General features: G+C 43.8%; 3 protein-coding genes across 5 annotated transcripts in view; all 3 read right to left on the bottom strand.

The window, feature by feature from the left end:
- Window positions 1–1,773: 1,773 nt before the first annotated feature.
- Window positions 1,774–3,655, bottom strand: LOC143115251 (uncharacterized). Its single transcript, XM_076277220.1, has 3 exons — window positions 3,629–3,655; window positions 2,526–2,802; window positions 1,774–1,925 (listed from the first exon to the last, which is right to left on the bottom strand). Exons 2-3 carry the CDS (start codon window positions 2,791–2,793, stop codon window positions 1,807–1,809), a joined length of 387 nt encoding a protein of 128 aa, XP_076133335.1. The 5' UTR covers window positions 2,794–2,802; window positions 3,629–3,655; the 3' UTR covers window positions 1,774–1,806.
- Window positions 3,656–7,611: 3,956 nt separating this feature from the next.
- LOC143114641 (5'-nucleotidase domain-containing protein 2-like) lies at window positions 7,612–18,024 on the bottom strand. Its single transcript, XM_076276347.1, has 14 exons — window positions 17,557–18,024; window positions 14,931–15,115; window positions 14,583–14,657; window positions 14,389–14,444; window positions 13,938–14,031; window positions 12,497–12,625; window positions 11,574–11,634; window positions 11,012–11,114; window positions 10,507–10,608; window positions 10,320–10,401; window positions 9,870–9,956; window positions 9,201–9,341; window positions 8,678–8,742; window positions 7,612–8,135 (listed from the first exon to the last, which is right to left on the bottom strand). Exons 1-14 carry the CDS (start codon window positions 17,918–17,920, stop codon window positions 7,874–7,876), a joined length of 1,806 nt encoding a protein of 601 aa, XP_076132462.1. The 5' UTR covers window positions 17,921–18,024; the 3' UTR covers window positions 7,612–7,873.
- Window positions 18,025–18,232: 208 nt separating this feature from the next.
- The window catches only part of LOC143115210 (protein bicaudal D homolog 2), a 32,042-nt gene continuing 25,231 nt past the window's right edge, over window positions 18,233–25,043 (bottom strand). For all 3 annotated transcript variants that reach the window (XM_076277153.1, XM_076277155.1, XM_076277154.1), the window contains 2 exons: window positions 22,353–22,704; window positions 18,233–20,690 (listed from right to left, as the gene is read on the bottom strand). In XM_076277153.1, the coding sequence (XP_076133268.1) occupies window positions 20,685–20,690; window positions 22,353–22,704 (358 nt within the window). In that variant the 3' untranslated portion in view covers window positions 18,233–20,684. The remainder of the gene's footprint in view (window positions 20,691–22,352; window positions 22,705–25,043) is intronic.

The raw sequence follows: 25,043 nt of genomic DNA on the forward strand, positions 1-25,043 counted from the left end.
CAAAACAGCAGTTGTCTTCGAGGTCGCAGTGGAAGCCGTGATATCACACAGACCAAACAGAGATGGCTGCTGCAACTGAATCTGATAAAAGGACGGTGATAAGGAACCAGGGGAGGACAATGCAGCCAGACCATCAGTGCCCTTATATATTCACCATGAGCGTGGAGGAGTAGAGCTCGGTTGCATCCTATTACGTAACAACTGAGCTGGACACAGGCTTGGGTTGCAGTTGGACTACATTGCAGCTTGGCAAGACACAAGCTCAGGTATGTGTAGCCACTGTGTCCACATTAACCTGTTGTAGCCACGGCTAAACAGAAAGGGCAGCATTGCACACAACTTCACATTACTTTAAAGCCACGGCTAAACAGAAAGGGCAGTGCCAAAAGGCTATATTGCACATGACTTCACATCCCTTTGCCTAAATTCCTGTCAAGAATGAAAAGCTTTGTCAAGAAGAAATCACCTAACAAGATACCCAAATAGACGTGAATTGAATTATTGTATCCCTAGTTATGCTATGCCTTCCAGGCAGTTGTCTTTACAGTCCAAAAGCACATTACATATAATGGGACTCTTATCTCTGTGTTACTAATGTATCAAAATAAGATTAGAACAAAAATAACTTTCTCTTGCTTCTTGCTTCTGTCTTCTTGGTTACACACAACCACAACAAGCCCATTAACCCCACTGCATGATTCACTGTGCCAGCAGCACATATTAATGGCTTGATGCGGATACCTATCCATGGCTTCACCAGCAGCACATATTAATGGCTTGATGTGGATACCTATCCACAGCTTCACCAGCAGCACATATTAATGGCTCGATGTGGATACCTATCCACAGCTTCACCAGCAGCACATATTAATGGCTTGATGTGGATGCCTATCCACGGCTTCACCAGCAGCACATATTAATGGCTTGATGTGGATGCCTATCCACAGCTTCTCCAGCTCCACTCTTCTCATGTGTCTGCTCTCATCTCCATCTCTACAAGGAGACTCTGGAGACGTCTACAATACTGTGTTTTTGTTTGTCTTTCCTCTCCGATCAGATCCAATCAGACGAGAACCTCTGGTATTAATTGGAAGAGTCGGACCCTAAAACTGATGCCTGCCAGACTGCCACTGAACTCACTTTCCCGTCGGTTTGTAGAAGTTTGTTTTGCAAATCACTCTGGATCACAGACTCAAGCCAAACGATTCAGTATGATTGTATCTAGCCCCATGCAGGCGAAGGGGGAATGCGATAGTTTGCATTGGTTTGCATTGGTCGAGGAGTGTAGTGGGTCTTCAAGTGCCAGGAATCTGGACCTCGGTCGACCCTGATCTGGCACAAATAGTGCCGCCCTCTCGCCGGATCTGAGCCAGCGCCGGTCCGGTATCCCCCGGGGCTATGTGAGCCGCGGTGCTAACGTGAGCGGGTGTCTGATAACAAGCTGACACAAAAGATGAGTGAGAAAGAGAGAGGCCAGCATTAATATTTCACCACTCCAGCCTCCACGCACCGCTTCCATACTACATGGAAGGACATTTTCCTTGAAAGCCCAGTGGTCATAGAGACCACAATGTAAGCATCATATTCTTATATATATAATACACCAGGTTATGTTGTGGTAAGACAGGGAATCATTGCAACAGAGATATTTGTGGAAGTGTGGTAACTGGTTATGGTTTTCAATAATCAATTGTCACCTGCTTCTTGGCAAATGATCAGTGTGGGGATATAAGCCTAACTGAACTGACCCTGGTGGTAATGGAGGATCCCGTGTCTCTAGTGACAGGACTGTGCACTGTGCTGCTCTTACTTTTTGTGTGCGAGGAGCAGCTCCTTGTGGAGCTCCTGGTGGCTCCTGGAGCTCTTCACGGGGTTGTGCAGGAGGCGGAAGCCCTCTGGGAGACCATCACTGCCCGCAACAGCATCTGGAATAACAGCAACTCAGCTCAGATCTCCACTGCTACTGTCACATGATGTCAAGTAATAAAATAAGAAGTTATACATGCGAGCACTGGTGTCTGACATTTAGTGCTATAAAGTTTATATTAAGACTTTAATATGCAGACTTAACCGCAGATATTAACCACACATTTATTTGGTCATTGCTGCAGATTTAATTAATTTAATTTAATTTAATTTAATTAACAGGATGGAAGCAAGCAGATATTAGTCTGTCAGATCTTGCCTCAAAGTTGGCACACTCACAGTGCAGAGGTATAAATCATTGAACGTTTTATGTTACATTACTGTTATCATCTTCCCATTTAATTGACAACAAGAGTTGATTATTGTTCACCACACAATGTGGCATGTGGGTCAAATAACGGAAGGAAGCTTCTTTTTGTATTTAAATAAATATAGCACATACAGAAAATTATGTATCTAATTAAAAATATAATGTGTGTTTTAGATAATGAATGACATATGTATTTGTAATATAGCATACTGTTACTGGTAGGTAAAGATATTGCATAATTACAAAGATATTGCATAGGTTACCTCTCATGGCCCTCAAAGCCACTAACCTCTGTGATGATGACTGTTAGCATGGGCTAGTGCATGCCCTGACGCCCTGGACTTGAGGTGACCTGGTCTGGGGGACCCATGGGGGTGAGCGTGGGTGTGCCCTGCGCCCGCTATTCCGTTGGGCATGCCAGTGTGCGCCCCACTTCTCACGCCGGCCTCCGTGGTTCTGAGGGGATGGACGTGGGGGTCAGAGGCTGCTCGCATGGCACAAGACGAGAGGGACGACAGCACCTGAGCTCTGGCCCTAAGCCACAGCTCCTGCTGCATGCTGGGTAACTGGAGGACAGAGATGAGGAAGAGGTGGTGATGGTGTTGGTGATGGTGTGTGTGTGTGTGGGGGGGGTAAGTGAAAGGGGGGTAGGTCAGGGTGGGAAAGGGGGGTAATGAAAGCAGATGAAAGGGGAAAAGGAGAGGAGAGATTGAGTTTCGGTTAAGTGGAGATCTATAATTCATTTCCACTGGTGTGTTCCAATTAATGTTCTCTTTTTTCTATTTTTACTTTGGTTTTGTTTACAACTGGCTTACAAAATTGAAAAGAATGAAAACACCTTAAGCCTATCCCAGTTGAGAGTACATACCGACTAAGCACAGAATACTAAATAACTAAGCATCTCACTTTCACAATTCACCTTTTTGTTACCACTAGTCATAGATGCTGATAACCTACCTTATCATTATTGTGCAGTGATTCTTTTCTCAATCCAGCACAAGAAAATTATAGGCCTATTCAAAATAAATTGCTAATACTAGGATCTGGAATGTTGGTTATCACATCCAATGAGCAACTAACAAAACGCAGGCAATGAGAGTTTGAAGTCAGAGAACACTGAACAATTACGTACAATAGGGTTGACCGCAGTATTTCATTCACAGATGCTACGCATGATGTGATGGACATGATGTGAGAGTGCCTTATTCACTGTAAGAACACCTATTGCCTATATAGGCTAATGTCTAATATTATGCAAATTTTGCAAATACTATGCAAACGTGAGCTTTCAAAAGCTAAAATCTATCAATTAATTACAAAAGCTACCAAAGCTACCTCTGCCTACACAATATTTTACATTAGAAAATGCAAATATCACACACAAACACTTACACAAGACGTGTCTGTCCTCCATGTACGTTCCGTGTTCTGAACCTTATCGAGCGCTGGCTATCACATTTACAACTCAGGGACAACGATACGATGCGCCTGCTACCTGAGAAAGGTAACTACGCCGTACTACGCGCCACAAGCGTTTCTCTTTTTTCACACACGAGGGCAGTGTAACGCAAACCCTGCCCATGTCGATGGTTTTTAGCAGAGATGTTGCAGAGGTAATGCTCATCACTCTGAATTAATTTGTTGTCTTATACATTATCGATGGTAAGGTTATAGAGTCAGATTTTGCGGTGTGTTAATTTTAGGTCATTCTAGCGACCTATTCCTGCTGCTACAATCATACCTAGATTGTGTATGAGTGTATGGTCCTTGGCCTGTGATAACCTAGGCTATTTGGGCTGAACATAAAACTAGTATTATCATCTTGCATAGAGCTATATCCACACAAGCTTAAAAGGAAAATATACTAGTGCACACAACACAGGGAGAGGACCTTGTGGATTAAATACAACACTTGTGTATCTTTGTTGTTTTTCCATTTATTTCACTGATTCTTATGGCCTAGTCAATATCATGATTAGGCTTACATAATTAAGTATGGCATGAAGAATTTAAAAGGTAGATAGGCCCATCTAAAATCTGAGACTAAAGGCTACAATGCAAATACATGACACAATGACCTAAGCACAAACTAATTATTGCACATTGGTTTGAGCTCTCTAGTAAATACATTTAGATATGAAACAGACACAGTACCACTTCTCCTTTCCTTACATGATCAGTTTGTGCATAGTAGCCTACCTGTTGGGCAAAAAAGAACAAGCTAATGCTGTGATTGGGGGCAGGGGCGCAATATTGTTTGAACCCATAATACTGTGCAGGGGGTCGTTTCCAGAAAGCGTCGTTTGCTAACTTGCGTCGCAACCTTGGTAGTACGCTCCATCGTTCTTGGATTTGGTGTTTCTAGAAAGGGTAGTTCGAACTCTCAATCGCAAACAAGGACGCAAAGTTTGGTCGTTTGAACTACTGCCCCTAGGCAGTCGCACTTGTGTCGTTCCTTGGTAGTTCCTGTTGGTGTCCGGAGCGCCTAACCAAAAATCACAACCGCCTAACCAAAATTTGCGAAGTGGATGTTTATCTCGTGACTCAATGATTGATCTATCCTGTAGCTTAATTTTGATTAAGACACTGCTCCCCTACTTGGCTCATTCTTGCTATTTATGTTAATTAAAGTATTGCCTTGATTTTAGTATTATAATCTTCACAGTCCCTCACAACACCAGTGTTAAAGGGACACCAGGCAAGCCTGATGCTTTTTCTCTACGAAACTCCCCCTCGCTTAGTCTGAAGCTCTTTTCCTTTTCTTTGCATCTTCCGTCAAGGGTTTTCGCTGCTTTTTTTGCCGGCTCTGCCATTATACACACGTTTGCAACAATCGCTAGCGTTTCGTTAGCCTCCCTCTGTGCTGTGGATGCAGGATGGAAACTGAAACTGCTTCGGTCGCCGGGTACGATACACTGAACTTGCAAGCGGGATATTCTTCCTACAGGCAGTAGGGGCGGGCGAGAGAGTCTTCATTCGCCCTGTAATGAGTCATTTAACCATATACCGACTTACGAAGATGAGTAATTAACACGAAAACGTTGCCTGGTGTCCCTTTAAATGGTGTAGTGGCTAAAGCAGATGACTTATTATCCCAACGTTATAGGTTCGATTTTCTTATGATGTGAGATTGTCCTCTTGCTTCTCGCTACCTGCAGGTGAACTAGTGTGACACGTAGATTCAGTTGTTTTTGACTGATGTAGAGTAACTATATACATAAATATGTATGGTCAGAGATAAAAAGAAGAGATAGGATGCGAACTCCGGCCGAGAGCGCAGTGAACCGACGCGCTGCCGTTAAGCCACGGGACAGTTAATAATCTATGGGATACCCAGAGATTCGTCCAGGCTATATATTTTTTCCAACATAGATATTTACCACAAATAATGGCACATATTGGTCGGCTTCAGTAAAATGTCTTATATACTTATATACTTATACTATATTAATAGGTTTAGATTTTTTGCAGATGATAATGGCAATGCCAGCATTAATCACTCGGTTTAAATGAGAAAAATGTCAACATAGGCTGTGGCATAGGGGGTGGGGTATTACACGTTGCCACTGTTTCCACCAATGATATCTATCGCTGCATCATCAACAACGTTGTTGGAACTACATTGTTCGAACGTCGGAAGTAGCGAATTGCGACACAGGTACGATGCTTTCTGGAAACAGGTGTAACAATGTCGTTGTTTGGTCGCAAGTTGCGTCGTACCATGGTGGTTGAGCAACGTCGTTGCTAACTTTTCTAGAAACGACCCCCAGATGGGTTAAAACTTCTGTTCTGTGGGGCTGTTAGCCAGTGACCTTTCTATGGTATCTAAAATTGTGTTTGTTTACCATCTTATTATGTATCCAATGACTTCCCCACAGCTAGGCTATTTTAGCAATTTATGTCCATGCTTAAAATCTCCGCCTGGCTAAGGCATCTTCACATCAGTTCTCTGTCTAGGTTACTGTAGAGTCTGGCTCCAACCAGAACTGGATCTGTCTCAGATCCTCCTTTACAGTTAGTCCTGTAAAGTCTTGCAAAGGTAAATGTCTTCAAATGATTATAAATGGGCACTTAAGGTCAATTTCAAATACAAAATGCACAGTGCCTCTGCTTTGGTTATCAGTATACAGTTTGGATCTTAAATAAATTGTGCGTTCAAAAGGGGAAAAAAATACATAATCAGCAAAAAAAAAAAAAAAAAATTAGATAAATTGTGCGTAGGGGGGGGGGGGGGGGTACATGGGTACATAATCAGATAAATTGTGCGTACGGGGGGGTGGGTGGTACATGGGTACATAATCAGATAAATTGTGCATTCAAAGGGGGAAAAAATACATAATCAGATAAATTGTGCGTTCAAAGGGGAAAAATTGCATCTCTGCATTCAAGATGCATTTTCACCACTGCTCATACAACATCACATAAAGCATAAAGTGAAAACTTTAACAAAAAAATAGCAGCTAATAAAATGTAAACAAACAAAAACAACATCTATCACAACATCACAACATAATTTACAACATCAAAGGTTGGTGTACAAAAACAGATATAATGCAACTAAACCTTAGAAATACTACACAAACCATTCAGTAGAGGATATTCCCAGTGACTTCCTAACATTCTAGATAATACATGTGAGAGATCTGCTATGATGAGAACAACATTAATATTAACACTAATATCTCTATTCACACAGGCTTCCAAGTAGCCAATTAGCCAATCAGCTTAACGGTTGGAAATGTGAATGTTTCAGGGCGTTTTAAAGGAAAGTTATTTCTCTGATTCTGGTCCACATATGAACTCATTTGATGTGGCCGAATTCATAGGTTCTCCAAGTGGACTCTATGAGGAGGGAAATCTTTGTGTAAAAGTAGGAAGGAGGAAATGTAGATGTCGGGGACAGGTAAGTGCAGTTTGCTGGAGGTCACGTTAGTGTGCAAATGACATTTGGCCCAAACATGTTGCATCACTACGTCACCTCAATGTTCCTTTCTCAAAGTTCTTTTTATACCTGGGAGATACAACTCTACTAATACCTAAACACCATTGAATGAATGGAATGGAATGGAATGAAATGAGTATTACTAGTGCTCTAGCCCTTCAGAGCTCAACAGAGCAGGACCACAGAATCAGCAGCAAGTCCTGGGTCACTTCATGTGTCTGAACCCAGGGAAGGACCATAGCACACAATTAGCTTTTTCAGACTTTAATGGTGCAAGCGACTAATGTTTCAATACACGGTGTCTTCCTCAGAGTCAACAGAGTCAATGCTATTCGTGTGCTCCGGTCCTTCCCTGGGTTCAGTGAGAGAGGAGCCAACACTGTGCCAGATCCAGACCTGATTTGGGCTAGTGTGTGTGTGTGTGTGTGGAGGGGGGGGGGGGGGGGGGGGTCTCCTCTCTCCTCCCTTTTCAGAAGTGGAAACTCTGGCTTCAGAAGGTCAAGGTCATACCACATATTTGTTCTACCATTCACTAAATCAGCTGATTATAAATTAGCACAACTCTTCGGCCAGGTAGTTCAACTAACTATAGTAAACCCACCTGTGCGGAGTGCACAGGTTAGAACCGATACATGGTAAGACTTTTTACTGTCTAGAGCCGGAGTGTTCCACCTCTGCTGGTTGTGGGTGCCTGTCTATCGGATGTGGGCCATCTCCTCCAGGAAGGGCGTCTTCATGCAGCCGGTGCAGAGCTGGTCCATCCACAGTGGCGCCTCGTGCTGCAGCGGCGTGCGGCGTGGGTAGAAGGTGTAGGACAGGTCGTAGTTCAGCAGGCAGCTCAGCGACGCCATGTAGAGGTCCGAGAAGCGACAGAGGCGCCGCGAGAAGTACGTGGGGTTGTGGCACGTGCGGAAGATGCTGCCAAACTGGGGGTTGAACAGGTTCTTCGTCTTTTGCCTTGACGGTGAGAAACACAAAAAGAGAACTGATATACTGTAATAATGATCACAGAATAAATACTTGACATAAATAAATATATAATAAAATGAATACTGCACTGGTTATAGAAACAGCAATGCATTTGTTTTTTTCGTAACAAATGCTCTCTACAACTTCAAAGGAGAGGGATACAAAACACATTAAAAAAAGGTCAGGGGCAAACTGGCTTTGCAGGCAATGTTGTGGACATGGGTTGAAAAGTGAAGAAAATAAACAAATAAACAAATAAACTGCTCTCGCAGTTAACACAGCAAGCTATAAAGATTGATGAAAGATTGATGTGAAGTTGCTGCTTCTTCTAACCAGGTGTGCACAGGCTCTAAATGATAGCCAGCAGCTCAAAACTGACAAGAGCAGCTAACTACTGTCTGCCCATGTAGAAATTCACATGCCTTACTTAGACTTTGACTCCTGGCTACATCACTGTATTACGTGTAAATCAAGCTCTGTGATAGATAATGAGCAGTTGAGAGGGACTAAGAATGTCCCTAGACACCTACCGTAGTTCCTCTCTTTCTTGCATCCATTCCAGGAGGACCTCTACAGAATCAGGGTCCCGATGCATCTGATCGAGAGAAAGAGAGGATAAATTACATCATTAAAAGGAGTATAAATCAGTAAACACAGAAACAACACCCAACACTGCGACTTAAATGAATATTTCTATATACTTTACCAAATCTTCATATATATCATATATCTTTCATATTTCACATATGAAAAGCAAAGCCAAAATGTTCCCAATTTCTCACAAATGACTGTATTACAAACGGATGTTTTTACACCATTTCCTCTAGACAAATTACGACATTACACTATGATGCGACATGACACTACGAAGTTTGTTTAAAATAACAGCTTCAAACTCATTATACACTGACTTACAATACAGAGACAATGGGGTCTTCGTACCAACTGCATTACACGTCTTTGGTGTAAAATGATGAGATTGATGGGTTTGAGTGACAGGTGCTGTAAGACTGCCGCAGGGTTACCTCCTCTCCTTTAGGCGGCACCACTCACCTGCATGCGTTCCAGCAGGCCAGTGAGGGCCTGCAGCCAGGTGAGGCTCTGGGCGTACTGCTCTGTGTTCACCACCTTGGTCTCCAGCTCCAGCTCTGGCACAATGGCTCCTGTACGCCAGCCGTGGCGAAGCATCAAGTCCTGCAGGGAGGCACCAGAGGAATCTGCATCAGTCATGTGGGTTGTCTTGAAGGCACCATTATGTCCGTGATCGTGATAGCACTCTTTTATTGACTTGCATGTATTTGATACAGCACCTCTTGAGGTACAATGTGGTATTACAACAGTGTACTGTCCGAAGCATGGACAGAGCTAGCTTGTTAGCATGCTAATGTTCTAAACTAAAAATCCTAAACTAGGCACATTTAACTTATAATATCAGCAATGGGATCTGAACACTCTTACAAGATCGACTAAAATCACTTAAGACGTGGTGACAGCTCTAGACAGCTTCCCCATTGTCTTCCCATATCGGTTAGTTTCCCATGTCAGTTAGAAATACTAGGAAGAGGAAGGAAGAGATTAACGGACACTTAGATGTAAATCAACCTTACATGACACAAATCTCCAATCTCAAATGTCTAATCCAATGCTTTTGTGAAATAACACAATACAGAGAGCATATTCTTACTGATTCTTAATACATATTGGAGTGAATATCTGTCTTACCGCCAGGTCACTGTAGAGATGGTCACCAAAGTACAGAACTCTAGACCCCCTCCAGCCTGTAAGTTTGAGGAAATCAAAGAGGTTGCCCTGCAACAGACCAGAACCAAACCACAAACGAGTCACCACGGAGTTGCTACTTTAAAGTTGTAATCCTCGATCCATCTTTCCGTCTCAGTGCTCCTGATACAGAAGTGTTGATTGAACAGAATAGTGTACTTCTCTCCTGAGCCACCATGTTTGTTTCCGATTTGCAGAGCCAGGACTTCAGTATGTAGACCAGAGTTTTTATATGGGGGTACACAGACAAGACCTCACCCATAGAGGAATGTGAAGGGAAATTTAATGAGTTTGACAAGTATTGGATTAGAATTAAGGATCCCTCATGAATGTATCATCTGAGGACCACACTGACCTGTTTGTACAGAACTGACCTGTTTGCACAGAACTGACCTGTTTGTACACCTGTCCCTTATCCAGGCTGGTAATCTTGTCCCACTGAAGGTCCCCGTTGCCATCCAAACGCCTGAATGGCCTGTGTTAAGACAGACATGGGGAGAGAGAGACCCTCTAACATGGATCACCAAACACAATTCAGTGGAGTGATATGAGCAGAGTCCCGCTGTGAGTGACCACTTACTTGACACAGTCGTTAAAGAAATGGGGCTTGTCTGCCTGAACGATGACCACGTCAAAAAAGTCCCTCCAGTTCTTGCCCACCATGTACGTCATGCCCTTATCTCTACAAGCAGACAGAACAGTGTGGGACACAAAGAGAAGGTGACTGCCTGACATGGGGCATACTGAGGGCCAGGGAGTCTACAGGGGTGGTCAAACGGGTGGTGGGGCTGTGCAGATTCATCTTCAATGCCCAATTAAGCCTGACTGGAAACAACAAACACTAAAAACTAAATTAAAGTGCTATTTTGTAAGACCCTCGTGACTACCGTGTGGATAACTGAAATCTGACTCTTGAATTGAAATCACTGCACTTTTGGCCATTCCTCGTTTGAACGTGGATCATTTTTTGGTTTCCATCTCCCCACCCTCCCTTCATCCATCCATCCATCCATCACAGCATTAAAAAAGAGTAGTTGATTCTATTGCAGGTGGTCTTTCTGAGCACTGGACACAGTGAAACTCACACAAAGCTGAAGGGACTATTGGTGATGAGAAAAAGCTTCTTCCCGTGGCTGACCAGACGGTGTAGGACAGCATACGTCTCCTCTCCTCTTAAGATGTACTTCTCTGGGGTAACACACACACACACACACACACACACACACAATAGCCTTAATGACCAGCACTACAGAGCCACAAGGTGAGATATATAGTATATTGAAGAGTATCACATTAACATTAATTGGTACCTCTGGTAAAGTTGAGTTAAAAGAGGTAGCAAATAATCTTGGCAATTTATTTTGGTCTCACAATGAAAACAATGTAGGAAATCCAATCCAACCAAGTTATTCTGAGAAACACCTCATGAAGACATAACTTTATGGATATCTTTATGGCATATTCTATGTTCTCAGAATAAATGTGATTCCTTTAAAGGCAGATTTTTGTTTTATTTTTGTCATTGTAAAATTCAGATAAATCACCAAGTGTTTTTAGTCAACTTTACCAGCGGTGCCAATAAAGTTGGTGGGGGTGCTGCTGTACATTGTGAAAATCCAGAAATGACAGAAAAGTAAGGTTTTTTACCCAAGTCCTGCATGATCCATTTATACATGTAGCCTTTAATGTGTACCATTCCAATAGCTTCCTATAAAAATAAAAAGACGATGCAGTTATTTTAAAGACATATTTGCATATAGATACAGACATATAGATGCAGTACTTTCATATGGTGACCCAATGTGGTTTGTTGTGAATAACTTTACATTATGTACATCACAAGTCAAACATCAAATCAAAATGCAGGACAAGAGAGCAGGCATTTAGGCTTATTTTGCATCAGTCATTTTAGGGCAAAACAAATGTGAGTTATGTCAGTGCATGCCCCTGCCAACCTTCCTGGGCTGATTTGAGGAGGATAAGGCTTAGAGAAATGTTTAATTTGGCAGAACACCTGTCCAATCCAATAACGCTTCCTGTCCTGATAAGCAATCACAGACCTCTACATAACACCTGCCCACAACCTCGGTTCGGGGGCCAAGCAGCAGAACATCCCCCACTGGCAAGCTTGTTTACTTTACACAAAAGCCCCGCCGATAACGGCTCAGTTTTCTCCGGACAGGAGAAAGTCGAATCGGCAGAGAAACAAGGCCTCGTGTGCTGGCCCGCGACCAGCCCTGAAACCAGAGAGCGCTGGGCCTGACACCCGGGTCCTTTCACCTCCGAGACGCAGATGAGAAGCACCTTTGTTCAGCCGGGGCGCAATCTGCGGCTGGTGCGGAGGTTCACCTCCGTGAGGGCGGAAAGATGACCCTGCTCGGGTGGGAAGCAATCTAACTTTACGAAAGCGGTCCTCCGAGCTATGCGGAGGGCTGGGAACCCGATCCTCGCTAACCAGGAGAAACACGAGCTACGGAACACCGACAAGATAAGAATGAAAACACAGCGTGTCTGCCTGTATGAGTGTGTGTTTTCTTTCATATGTTGCATATGCCAGGATCCACACTGACCGACACGTCTCGGTAGAGGTGAACAGGGTCGTACTCGATGTTGCTGGAGAGGAAGTAGTCATTGGCCACAGCCAGCAGGGTCATCTCTGGCAGGGAGAAGACATCCATGAACTGCTTCACATTTGGGCCCTGAGTGGGTGGGGAGAATGACAGATCAGATCAGTCAAATAAAGCACTCGACTCCTATACTCTTATATCAATGCCTGATGTCTGAAGCCCAAGTTTGTCCTAAGGCTGTAACTGAAGTTGAGTATTGCAGGTGCAACCTGGACAGCAAAAAATGTATCTCCAATTATGTATAAAGATTTTCTTTTTTGACAACTGCTAGTGCAGTCAGGTGTACAAAAAGCATATTATTAGCGTATACATGCATGCACTCAAAACGACATTCAACACAGGAGAGCAGGTGTGTTCACTGGGGTCACAGACAATAGGTGTTGTGAGTTTGGAGAGGCCCTCTGCACATCACACTGAGAGCTGAATCGGCACAATTAAACCATACCCAACTATGATAGACCATCACACCATCCAAATGTGTCCATGTTTTAATACATTTTAATGGTGACAATTCTTCCTAGCTAAAGTGTTTAAAGAGTTTCATCAAAGGAAGGAGAGCCAGACAGAGCATTCAATTGTATAATTGGTCTGAGGAGAGAAAAAATATCCCACAGTGCATTTCACCCATGGGAGCCTTTTTAAGAATGGAAAGAATTTGAATCCAATTCACCTGATTAGCAGACCTTTAAACGACTCTCTCTCTCTCTCTCTCTCACACACACACACACACACACACACACACACACACACAAACACACCCATACACCAATGCCACTGTTAGTACTGTCTGTAGCCACACAACAGGGCCCTATCAGACTAGATTGGGGTAATGAGGTTAAGCAGGGACTCAATAACATCCTACTCAATAACATCCTGTTTTGTAATCCTCTGAGTGACAGCTCACTATGCTGGCGCATACTTCAAACGGGAAATAACACCTCGTCAAAAGAATCGAAGATGTGCAGAGAGACTTTTGTGCGCTTCTACTTTTTTCTTCTACTTACAATACATCTGCTATAGACTGAAAGCATGTGCAATCATTAAATGTTATATAATGGCTTTTAACTTTATACAATACTGATAATTCCCTCAAAAGTAGGTGAGCTACTTAGTCTTTAGTGGGCTATGTAGCTCACTTACCAAATGAGATATGTTTCTGAGTTTGAGCTGTTTATTTATTTATATTCAGAGAATTTCAGACAAAGTCTCCACTTTATGTGAACTGTCTAGAAGTATACGTATGTAATTAATACTTAATTGATTATGTTAGTACTTGCTAATTACAACACACTCTTGCTAGCTAGTTAACTAGTTAAGGTTAGATCTAAGGTTAGTAGTGTATAATAAAGTGTAGTAAAGATTTGGACATGAACAGTACAAGTACCTTGCCATAGAAGCCGCTGAGGTGGTTCAGGGGGACATGATGGGTGCCCTGATACAGCTGCAGCACTTCCTCATCAGGCACAGGTCTCAGACCGCTACCCATACAAAACAAAACACAGGCAGGCCTATTATGTCATGTTCTGATTAAAAAAAAAAAAAAAAATGTGTTAATATTGCTATACTGTTGAGTCCATTACAAAATACAAATCGCTACTGTCGGGTGGAAACCTCGTATCTCCAAATCTATTAGGGTTCAGGAAAGTGAAAAAAATTGTATTGTGAAAATATCTTACAGTACTTTGTCAAAAAGTAAATAAATTAATTAATAAATAAATATGGAGTTACCTGTATGAGGTTTCCACCCGACAGCAGCAAAATGAAACACACTGCGGTACACTGGAGTATATACAGATTTAGAGCCCCTTTCTAACAGCAACTACAGGTATACTGACCGATAAACTGTTCCTAGCTGAATATAGTGAAAGGCATCTATCTTCATCAGAAGACCCTGAAAAAACAGCAAGCATAAAAAATATGTTTCTCTCTCTCTCTCTCTCTCTCTCTCTCTGTGTGTGTGTGTGTGTGTTAATATTGAAGTGATTTACAACAGATAAAATAGGATTTGCAAAGAATATTAAAAAAATACCTTCTGAATATCATAGTGAAGCCCTCGAGTGGCAAAGTTAGGAATGTAGTCATATTTTCTGATGCCTTCAGGGTACTGAAACAAAATAAACATCTAAATGTTTATTCTACTGCTCTCAAGTGCATTGCAACAACACAGATATTTTATATGGCGGGTGTAAAATATAGGTGAAATATGTGCAAAGACTGTATTAGCTAGACGAGCACATTAAACTAACATACATAATGTATAATATAATATGTAATGAAATACTACTGAAAGACTGACATAGACGTCGTTCAAATAATAAGCTCAGAGCATCATTAACCCACATACAACACAGAGTGTGTGTGTGTGTGTGTGTTCCACCTTGTAGTGCTCGATGAGGAAGTCTCGTGCTTTAGTGTAGATCATGGAGTCGAGGGCATTGGAGTAGAGGGCCAGTGTATAGTCGTAGTCGAAGCCGTAGATGTCCACTTCGGCCAGGCTCACCTCATTGTTGGCGTAGATGGTGGAGGAGTTGAGCAACGTGCACACGCCAGGAGGGATCAGGTCTATTAGACGGAAACATGGAGGAGTTCACCCAACATACTTATTACCTCAGGATTTGGTTTGACTATACCACCATTGCCATAATTCAACCATTTGCCTTTTGTAAAAGTGTGCCACTGACAATACTATTTACTTAACTTAATAGTGCCACACACTTTTAGGCTTGTTATGAAACCATGAGCCACAATTTTAATGACAGACAAAGTACAAAGTCACTCAATGAACAAAGTGTCTGAACTAACTGCTCTCCTTTCGGATTTGAGAGCATTGAGTTGACCCACCAATGTTTGTGTTGAGGTTCTTGCTCATGGTATTTAATTAACAAATAGTTTTTATCTTGCTATTAAATTAGCTGTAGACTTAATTATTTTTCTGTTATTTATTTATTATTATTGTGTTAAATGTTCCAAATGTAAAACTGCATTCTGTGTATAAAAGGTGCTATAGCCTACAAATAAAGCTTATTATTATTATTATTATTATTATTATTTATTATAAATTAGGGCACCGTGTGTACAGCTTTGGGATTTCTCTTTATCTAGCGCAGTACACGGCAGCTTTCATCCATCCATCCATCCATTACATACACACAGACAGGCTTAACTAAACAGAACTGTGATCTCTGCTAGGATCAGAGACAATACTGTGTTCGTTGTTTGATGTTGAGTGACAGTTGCAAACATAACTGACCAAAGTGTGGCGCAGCGCTAGTTTGGCATGTGACCCTGGTGTGCTTTTAATGCATGTTGACAACGTGTCATAAATGGCTTATATCATTGTGTACATTGTTAATTCAACATCACTTTACGAAAGTAATGCTGAACCTTACTGGTGCCATATGAACATTTTACTTGACAACTTCTCACATTAAATAGCTGTTGTAATGAGTGTAGTCTGACTGCAGTGTGATTTCAAGTGGTTGTTGAACGTGATCTCCTCCAGTGTTCTGCATAATAACTTGGACACATAAAGCAAAAGCGTGACTGTGTGGAGATTGTTAGTCTAAGCAGCAGCTATGATGATCAGTCTGTGCTTAGCATATGTGCCTTATGGCCTTCAAAAATCAGTTATTTTTGAGACATTAAAACCACACAACCAGCATCTTTACTAAAGCTCAGGAATCAAACAAAACCAGGAAGGATGCATCACTAATGAAACTAGTGATGAGCAATGTGCAACATGTGCCTTAACCACTGGGTGCACAGTTCAAGACCCTTGTAGCCTACATCCATATATCTCATGGTCTTTACGGACTCATTTGTGCTTCCCTCTCGCTCTTCCTGGAGGAGATTAGCACAGCTGTCCACTGCAGGGTCAGAGTGGACTGATGCGGTGGGAGCCAGACAGGATTAAGGCACAGTCCAAAAAACAGAAAGAAAAAAACGGACAGAATTGACAACATGGCACAGAGAGGGGCTAGGGCTACAGTTGGTCAAATCATCTCAAGGGTAGAGTGCCGTATAGAAAGAGGAGTTTACCCAACATGCTTATTACTGCAGGATTTGGTTTGACTACCACCATTGTCATAATTAACCCATTTGGCTGTAGGACCCTTACGCATCCCCGTAGATCCAATCCTGATCTTTACGACTCGTTTGTGCATTTACAGTTGGTCAAGTCTATCTCAAGGGTAGAGCGTCATATAGGCCTATAGCAGAAAGAGGGGTCACTTCGGTCCAGTGCGGCAGTGCCCTTTCCCAGGCTAGGAACTGGCAGGCAGTTTTCACAGGTGTTACACAACTCTAGGTTCAAAAGGGGTTCAAGCAATGGACTCAAATCTTCATTATTGTAGTCAGCTCCACACCCCCAGACATATTTTATTTGATAAAGACTCCCTCTACATTGTTTACTTCACTTTACATTATCATACAAGCTAGGCCTACACTATTTCTTTTAACATTTGGATTTGAAAAGGTCAACTCCTTGAAAATGTACAAATGTGGTAATTTTGGTAAAAGCAAACATGTCCTTGCTTTGTAGGATACAACACAGCAAACATAGACTGGGATTAAAGAGGGTCACTGTTCGTTTCTAAATCTGTCGCCAAAAAACACTGGAAGAAGACCAACCATTAGGCTACAAAGTGGGGCATGGATTTGCACACATCAATAAACAACTGGACTCATTCGAATTTGCAGTTTGTCTGTGGTGTGTAGTTTGCAATAGCAAGCAATGGGGGTAAATGGTTGAGACAAAATGTGTTTGCATTTCTGCACAAACCAACAGAATTAATCCACGTAAGGGTCCACACTTGAATTCAGAGTAGGCCTATTTATTAATTTAACATGTGATGCTGATAAAAAATGCACGGTACAGGGAAGGTAAAGTCAAGTGATCAGGTGATCCATTACATAGCCCAATGTGAAACTTTGATTGATGTTCAAAACAAAAAACCGCTTTTGGCGAATGCCCCTGAATCTGGAAATGAACGCAAGATACATACCATGTACCAGACGTTTCAACTCATTGTATCTTGCCCACAGGTAGGCCCTCTGGTCTACCTTGAGGGCGGTTGAAGAGTAGGACCTTCCTGATAAACTCAGCTTCTCCTCGGTGCGCTTTTTGCCGCCCACTGGATGCCTGTGAACGGCGGGGGAAGTCGGCGAACCCGATGAACATGGCTTACCACTCGTCTCTTTATATTTCCCTCCTTGGTTAGTGACACCGCAGGACGAACATTTACTGGAATAATTCTGAAGTTTTCTGGACCTCACAAGAGGTGGGGTCCTGTTGCCACTTTGCAGAAGAGCACGACCGAGGACTACGACAGTTTTGTAAGACATTCTAGAACTGCATATTAGCTGCATAAACCATGAGAGAAATCCGGAGACAACCTGTTAAAATGTGACAGCTCTGACTATTTACAAACTTGGTGGGTCAAGCCTCTTGAACAATCAGTATTTTCAATTTTAAAACCCCGCCTCCTGAATAAATAAATAAATAACATAAATTGTAATTCCGAGAATTTGCAACAGATGGCATTAGGCAACTTCGGCAGTCTGCAATAACTAAAAACTCGCGCTATCCATTTCCTGGATCAGTGAGTGTGACTGAATGGTGCGTTTTTGCGCACTGCGCGAACCTATTCCGCTACAAAAACCAAACACAACAAGAGCAGGTATAGACATTATGTAACTTTATTTTTTTCCAAGACACTAGATATTTAGCTCACAAATCAAATCCTGGGAGCACAAAATCCGCAATATTTTGAGCCATTTTTTCAGAGTTCCACCATAATAAAGTGTACGAAAGCGAGTCGGAGGGTAAAAACGTCCCAACAGCAAGAGGACGTTTGAGACAAGCGTCACATATTTCACAGACACAAATAACACAGGTAAAGGTCGAGGTTAACAGCCTACCAAATTCATTTAGTACACCGTGATTTACAACAAGCAGCAACATAAAACCGATCACCCATACAATGACAACATTGCCTGACTGAATCAACGGTCATTTCCACCTATGACCTTACGGATACGCTCAAGAGTTAACTGTTTTGGAGCGTGTGAAGATGCCAAATTCCCAAACTCTCTGAGAAGAAAGTGAGCTACCTGGCGTGTACAACTATTTGTGCTTTGTGCTTGGCTAACAGCACGGGCTTCAAACAAACGTCAACAGGTCACAGATGGGATTAAATCTGATAATCTTTATGCCACGGACACATGATTGAGGAGACAAATTCAGCACTTTCCTAAGTTTCAGGTCAGGGGCCAACAGCGTCCACATGACCAAGCACAAATAATTCCTGCCATTTCCCATGATCGTTTTTTTGTTGTTAAAAAAAGTGTACTAAAACATTTCCACCTTTCAGAAATACTGCAATACACTAAGGAGAAAAACAAAAACAAAACAAATTGAGACTGCAAATAATCAAAATGAAGGCACTATTCTCATAACCTATTTATGTTGCATGATTCATTTTCCACCCTAAAAATGAACATTCCAATGAAACATTTTTGTAACTTCAGTGTGAAAAATAAAAATGGCTTTGCTGAAAATCACTAGCAAACTGTAGAAAAGGCTCTCACAGTAAAGCCAAACCATGATCCTATAGCCTACTGTAACCCACAAAAAAACCCCTGACAGGCAGGAGGGGTTAAGAGGTGACCACTCTCTCCTCCACTCACTCACACAGCACACAATACATAATACAAGTAAATTAACGCATGCAGGCACTCATACACGCACACCTCAAGAGTAAGGAATCATGAAAGGACGTCTAACAGTACATAGGTCATTTCTTTGTTTTTGGTTGTGCCGGGGTCACTTGGGTTCTAGGCGGTCGTGGGGACTGTGCATAGCTGGAAGTGGAGTCGTGGTTGAATCTTCTGTATTTCCTCTGCTTGACTTCACTGGTCACAGAACCTGAGGAGAGCCCATTTATCGGAGACAGTGGTGATGGGTGAGGTCCCAGTCACGGGGGAAGGGGTGCCGCCTGGAGCTGAGGGCCAATCAATGGGTCACAGCAGTCCAGACAAATTAAAGAGAAAGACGGGCATTTGAATGGTCACATAATCGTTTAAAGGAAAAAACACCAAAATAAAGAGTTTTCCATTTGTTTTTTGTTGTTGTGGTTGATTTTCAGTGATCCACCAAACCCAGCAGGACTTTAGCCTGTTGGTATGTGCTTGTGTATGTGACCTTCGCACAGAAGAACTCGGTCAGTGTGATGCTTTCCATCTAGACCATTCACACCAGTAGCACAGTAAAAGGTCCAACACATGCTACTAGCCAACAACACAGTGTAGAATACAGCAGACTCCAACCAAACCTGCACATTTGCCTTATTTAGCATTATTATTTTTACAGATTTTTTTATTTTTTTGCCTATTTAATAAACAAGGCATCTTGCCTTTCGGTAATAATTAAAAGGCTAATACTGTACAAAAGAAAACAAACAAACAAATAAACACACACACACAAAAAGAAACACACAGTCCATCAGCTCAAGTCCGAAATTCCTAAAATGAAATTCCTAAAATTTTTTGGTCTGAAGAGTGGTTTTCAGGTACAAGTCAGTGCCCTTGGACTCTGATGGTTGAAGGCAAGATATGGAATGGATCTGTTTCGACCCCCGAGGGGCAAGCAAATGGTGGCCACCTCAGCCATGGCATGACGGCATGCTTCTTTCAGCCCCTCTTACCCAGAAGCATGCATGCACAGCCCAGATCAGAGTGAACAGAGGGCAGTGGAGGAGTGAGCAGGAGACGGGGAGAGGATGGAGACAAGAAGATGAACTGAAAGAGCAGAGAAAGAGAGATAAAAAGAGACGAAAATCGAGAAAAAACAGGCCAGGTTGAGAGAGAGAGACAGAGAGAGAGAGAGAGAGAGAGAGAGAAATTAATGCTTGACAGAGAGGTCCTGATGAGTGCTTCTGAGGTCTGTTGGGTCTGAGATGCAGAGAGGTCGAGCAAGCAGGGGAAGGATCACATGAAGGTGTGATGAGGTCTACATGACATGTTCCCCAGACACAGGTGCCAGGCGGAGGAGAGAGAGATGGAGGTCGACATGAACGTTCCCCAACACACGAGCCAGATTGGAGAGAGGGGCGTAGGGACAGATGACGACCTTTCACCGCTGCAGAGACAACAACCACAGAGAAACTCATCAGGGAAGGGGAACAACGGGGGTATTCCAAGTACGTGGTTTAGTGACAAACCTGGGTAAGTTAACTCAGAGTGAGTGGTAAACCTCCTAATAGAAGAGCTGTATGGCTTCATTCTCCTAACGAAACAATGCCATAGGGCTCTTCTTGTAGGAGGTTTACCACTTACTCTGATTTAACTTACCCAGGTTTGTCACTAAACCACATACTTGGAATACCCCCCAGGAAAAACAGGACGCATCACAACACACTCAGCCCGACAACAGGTCAGACGACTTAAGCCTAAGCCAAGCAGAGACAGAAGCACAACGCACATGGAGAGACAGAAGAAGGTTGCTAGGTATGCATATATAACTTCTAACGGCAATAAATATGGGCATTTAAAAACACTACATAGAAAATTGCTGGAGTTGAAAAATTGTCATGGCATGTGCTTGGATAAGAAGCGTGCTCACAGAAATGTGGTGCTGAGACAGATACTAATAAATCTGTAATGTGTTTACAAACATTTGAAATATTAAAATACAAATATTTGAGGAAAAGGCTTCTTGGATTTGTGAACTAATGAATGGATTTATATCCTAACATTTCATCTATGGCAGTGGAGGTTGGATTGAGAGTCAGCCTTTATATAGCCCAGGGAATGGGACACATTGTTAAGAACATGGTAAGCGATCAAGGAGAGGGGTAAACTGTCTGACATGTTTTGCAGACGGAGGTCCAAGATCACGACTAAGTACAGGACCCTACGGTCAGTGGTAGGTCAGTGGCACCTGTTTATCTGGTGCAACATCAGAACTTAAGCCATCACAGGACTAGCAGTTTGACTCGGAACGCTGTCTCCCGAGATTCACTTTGTAAGACGAGCTGTGGTTGGTTGACCGTTCAGAGCGGCGGTTCTGATTGGTGCAGCCATTAGAGCGGGAGTTCGGAGAGGCGCCTGATCGAATGAACCGCCCACTCTTGTTAGAAAACGCTGCCTCCCGGTCTTTACTGGACAAACCGTTGGAAGAAGGCGCTCTAAGGCACTGTGTGATTGGTGGAGACAGGGAGAGGGAGGGGCTTATGGTAGAGACGGAGGTGGCTGTTTCTAGAGATCTTGATTTAGGAACATTAAATTTGGACTGCCGTCCCTGAACTAGAGTTGGTGTAGTACGAGGTGTTATGACATTTCTCTGCGCTGGCTTAAATGCTCTTTGCGATTGCTTGTTACCCTCGGTGACGTCCCTGGAAAAGGCTAAATTCTCAGCGGAGCGCAAGTGCGAGGCCTTGAGCTTGTCCACAGGAAGCGACGTGCGACGCTCTTTAATGAACGTGTCGTAACGAGACGGGCCGAGACGTCTCCCTGCCTCTGTTCTGCCCGCTGCTGAGGGAGGGGTCATCGCGGGCCGGCCCGTGATCTCAAACGGACCGAGCCCACTGGAGGAGGCCGGCGACGTCGAATCGGAGCCACGGCGACGCACGAAGGTGGCGTCCCGCGCTAAAGGGGTGGAGCTCAGGCTCTGAGCGGACGTGGAGGTGGAAGGCTGAGGGACGAGCGACGAGGAAGACGAGGGGGGCGAGAATGACGACGAAGACGAACAGGACGATGCGGCTGAGGAGGAGGAGGAGGTGTGGTGATGACGTGCTCTTACTGGGCTGCCGTGCACGCTCCGGGAAATGACCCGTAAGTGGCTGACCATGCCCTGGGGGCCGGTCGGGGTCATGAAGACGGGGCTGGCGCGCGGGCTGGAGCGCAGGGGGCTGCGGGGCGCCCGGCCGGACTTGGTGCCCAGCTGCTTGGCGCGGGACCGCCGCGGGCTGCCCGCTCCAGCGCTGCCGTTGCTGAGGGGCGAGAGCGGCGCCTCCAGGTCCTCCAGGCGCTGCGTCAGCGCCAGCTTCTGCTGGATGGCCATGCGCAGCAGCGAGTTGAGCGTCTTCTTCTCGTCCTCCGCCGCCGCCAGCTGACGCTGCATCTCGTCCAGCTGTGTCACATACTGGTCACACCTGAGAGAGAGAGAGAGAGAGAGAGAGAGAGAAACGGAAAGAATGGAGGACAAGGAAAAGTAGTGAGAAAGAGTAAAAGAGACAGAAATCCATAGAGCTGCCAGGTGAATCAAGGCCCTTCATGAGAACTAGATGCTCTCCTGTGGTAGTTGGGCTGTGTGGTTACAAAACAGTCAGTTCATGTCATTGTCCACAAGGTGGTGCTGCACACATACATATGGACAAATGAAAGGCTACTTGGCTCCACACAGAACAAGTATACACATCTTACACCATATGTTACATTTGAAAAGTCTGCCACCAAGACGGACCCACCCAACCACACCCACACACACAAACTCAAACAGATTCATGTTAAATGTGTCATCATGGTGAACGTTATGCTTCATGATTACTGTGGATGGCCACTGCCTTTCATCAGTGGTCAAAGCATTTTCAGACTCCTCCGACTGATCTTCAGATAGAGTCTGATGTCTCTCATTTCATTAGTGGTCAAACTAGCATTTTCAGACTCCTCCGACTGATCTTCAGATAGAGTCAGACGTTCCTCCTCAGGACCCCTGTGGAGTGATGATGCCTGACCCTCCAGGCCGCACGAGTGGGCTTGCTTACATAACCACAGTGAAGGATCGTCGTGACAACACCAGTGACAGCCCACTGAGGGAAGTGGTGGTGGGTGCTTAGGTGGTTATGTCACGGAGATTCCTTTCTCGCTCTCTGAAACTCACACACATTCTTCATCCATCCATTGCTCTCTCTCTCGCTCTCTGAAACAAACATCTTTCCCTCATTCTCCCTGGCTTCAACACACACTCAAGTCTTTTCACACACACAGCATGGTGGTGGACATGCAGTAAACCCCCCTCCTCGTGTGGGCAACAGGTGACGCAGCCCTGGGGACATCAACAGGCCACCCCTCCCCCACAAAACAACAAGTACATCCCATCATCCCCTACTTACTAACTCGCACACACACACCTTAGCATGACATATGACACAGCAGGTCATGCTAAAGACAGGCTTTTCATGTCCACTACATATAGGGATTCTGGACCATGATGTGCAGAAAATCATCTATATATCTATCTATCTTTTCATCATATATACATCTATTTGCATCGGTCAGTTGATTATATATCAGTAACTCAACAAGTAACCAATCTAATCAAATGTACAGACACAGCTTTCATTGCATGATTAATTTACCATAACAAGTTCTCTACCCATTTCTTACTACTACCCATTCATCTAGTCCTATAACTACTCATCCATCTAGTCATGTCAATCTATTGCATGCTGTACCAAATATTTATCTCTCTATCTATTTATGGTTATGGTTATAAACAATCCATAATTATCAATAATTTGTTACTTGTCTAATTCCACTAGTGTTGTTTAGTGATCGATCTAAAGGGGGGGGGGGGGGGTACACATCAGATCTCTAGCCACTACTATGATTACGCAATAATTAACTGCATGGCTGAATGAAACTGAACTCAACAAGCTGACCATCAGATCATTTTACCAAGTGTCCTGGCCTGGACACAGGCTCCCCTCCCCCTGCACCAATGACATCATCAGCACCACCAGCTCCCGAGCTGGTTTTCTTCAGGTGTTACATAACCGGCATTAAGCCGGGATCACCCAGCACCAACCAGCAAGCATCACCTGACGTTTGACCATTCAAACTCCGACCTTGAGGCACCACTTTGGCTGTGCACAGCACATCACCTGAGGGGACCAGGTAGGATTATATTCACTTAGAACTTAGAACACAGAACGTGAGTAACAAAAGCACACTGTAGTGTTCTAGTCTTTAAGGAAACTGTGCCCCCCTGTATGCAGCGAACATCATATGCACACGGGAATGACCACACAAGCTTCCTGCACTTGTTTGTTTAGAGGGGGAAAATGGTCAAACACCAACCTGTTGACCGAGTCTGACATTTAACCTTTGCCCCTAACCTGATATTGGCACTTCAGATACTCACCTGTGCGTGTGTGTGTGTGGGGGTGTGTGTGTCCGGCAGGTGGGCGGGCCACGCGGCAAGGCTAATCTGCACGTGAGCTTGAGATAGAGATTGCAGCAACGAGACGAAGCACAGAGTACTAATCTGATTACGGCCCCTTTGGAGCGTCACACCCACCACACGCGCTACCAGGCTTCTAGATTTTACCGCCGACGCCACAGAGCCACCTTGGCACTGCAGCCTGGCATCCTGTGCCCTAAGATGACAACACAACAGAACCTCACTCAGTCTGGCCTGTTCTCTCACACACACACACACACACACACACACACACACACACACACACACACACACACACACACACACACA

This window comes from Alosa pseudoharengus, unplaced genomic scaffold (genome assembly GCF_046254945.1).
Source record: "Alosa pseudoharengus isolate Yale_2024_CS ecotype anadromous, Long Island Sound unplaced genomic scaffold, YU_APseudo_1.1 YU_APseudo_1.1_scf_9, whole genome shotgun sequence".
Taxonomy (NCBI): Eukaryota; Metazoa; Chordata; class Actinopteri; order Clupeiformes; family Clupeidae; genus Alosa; species Alosa pseudoharengus.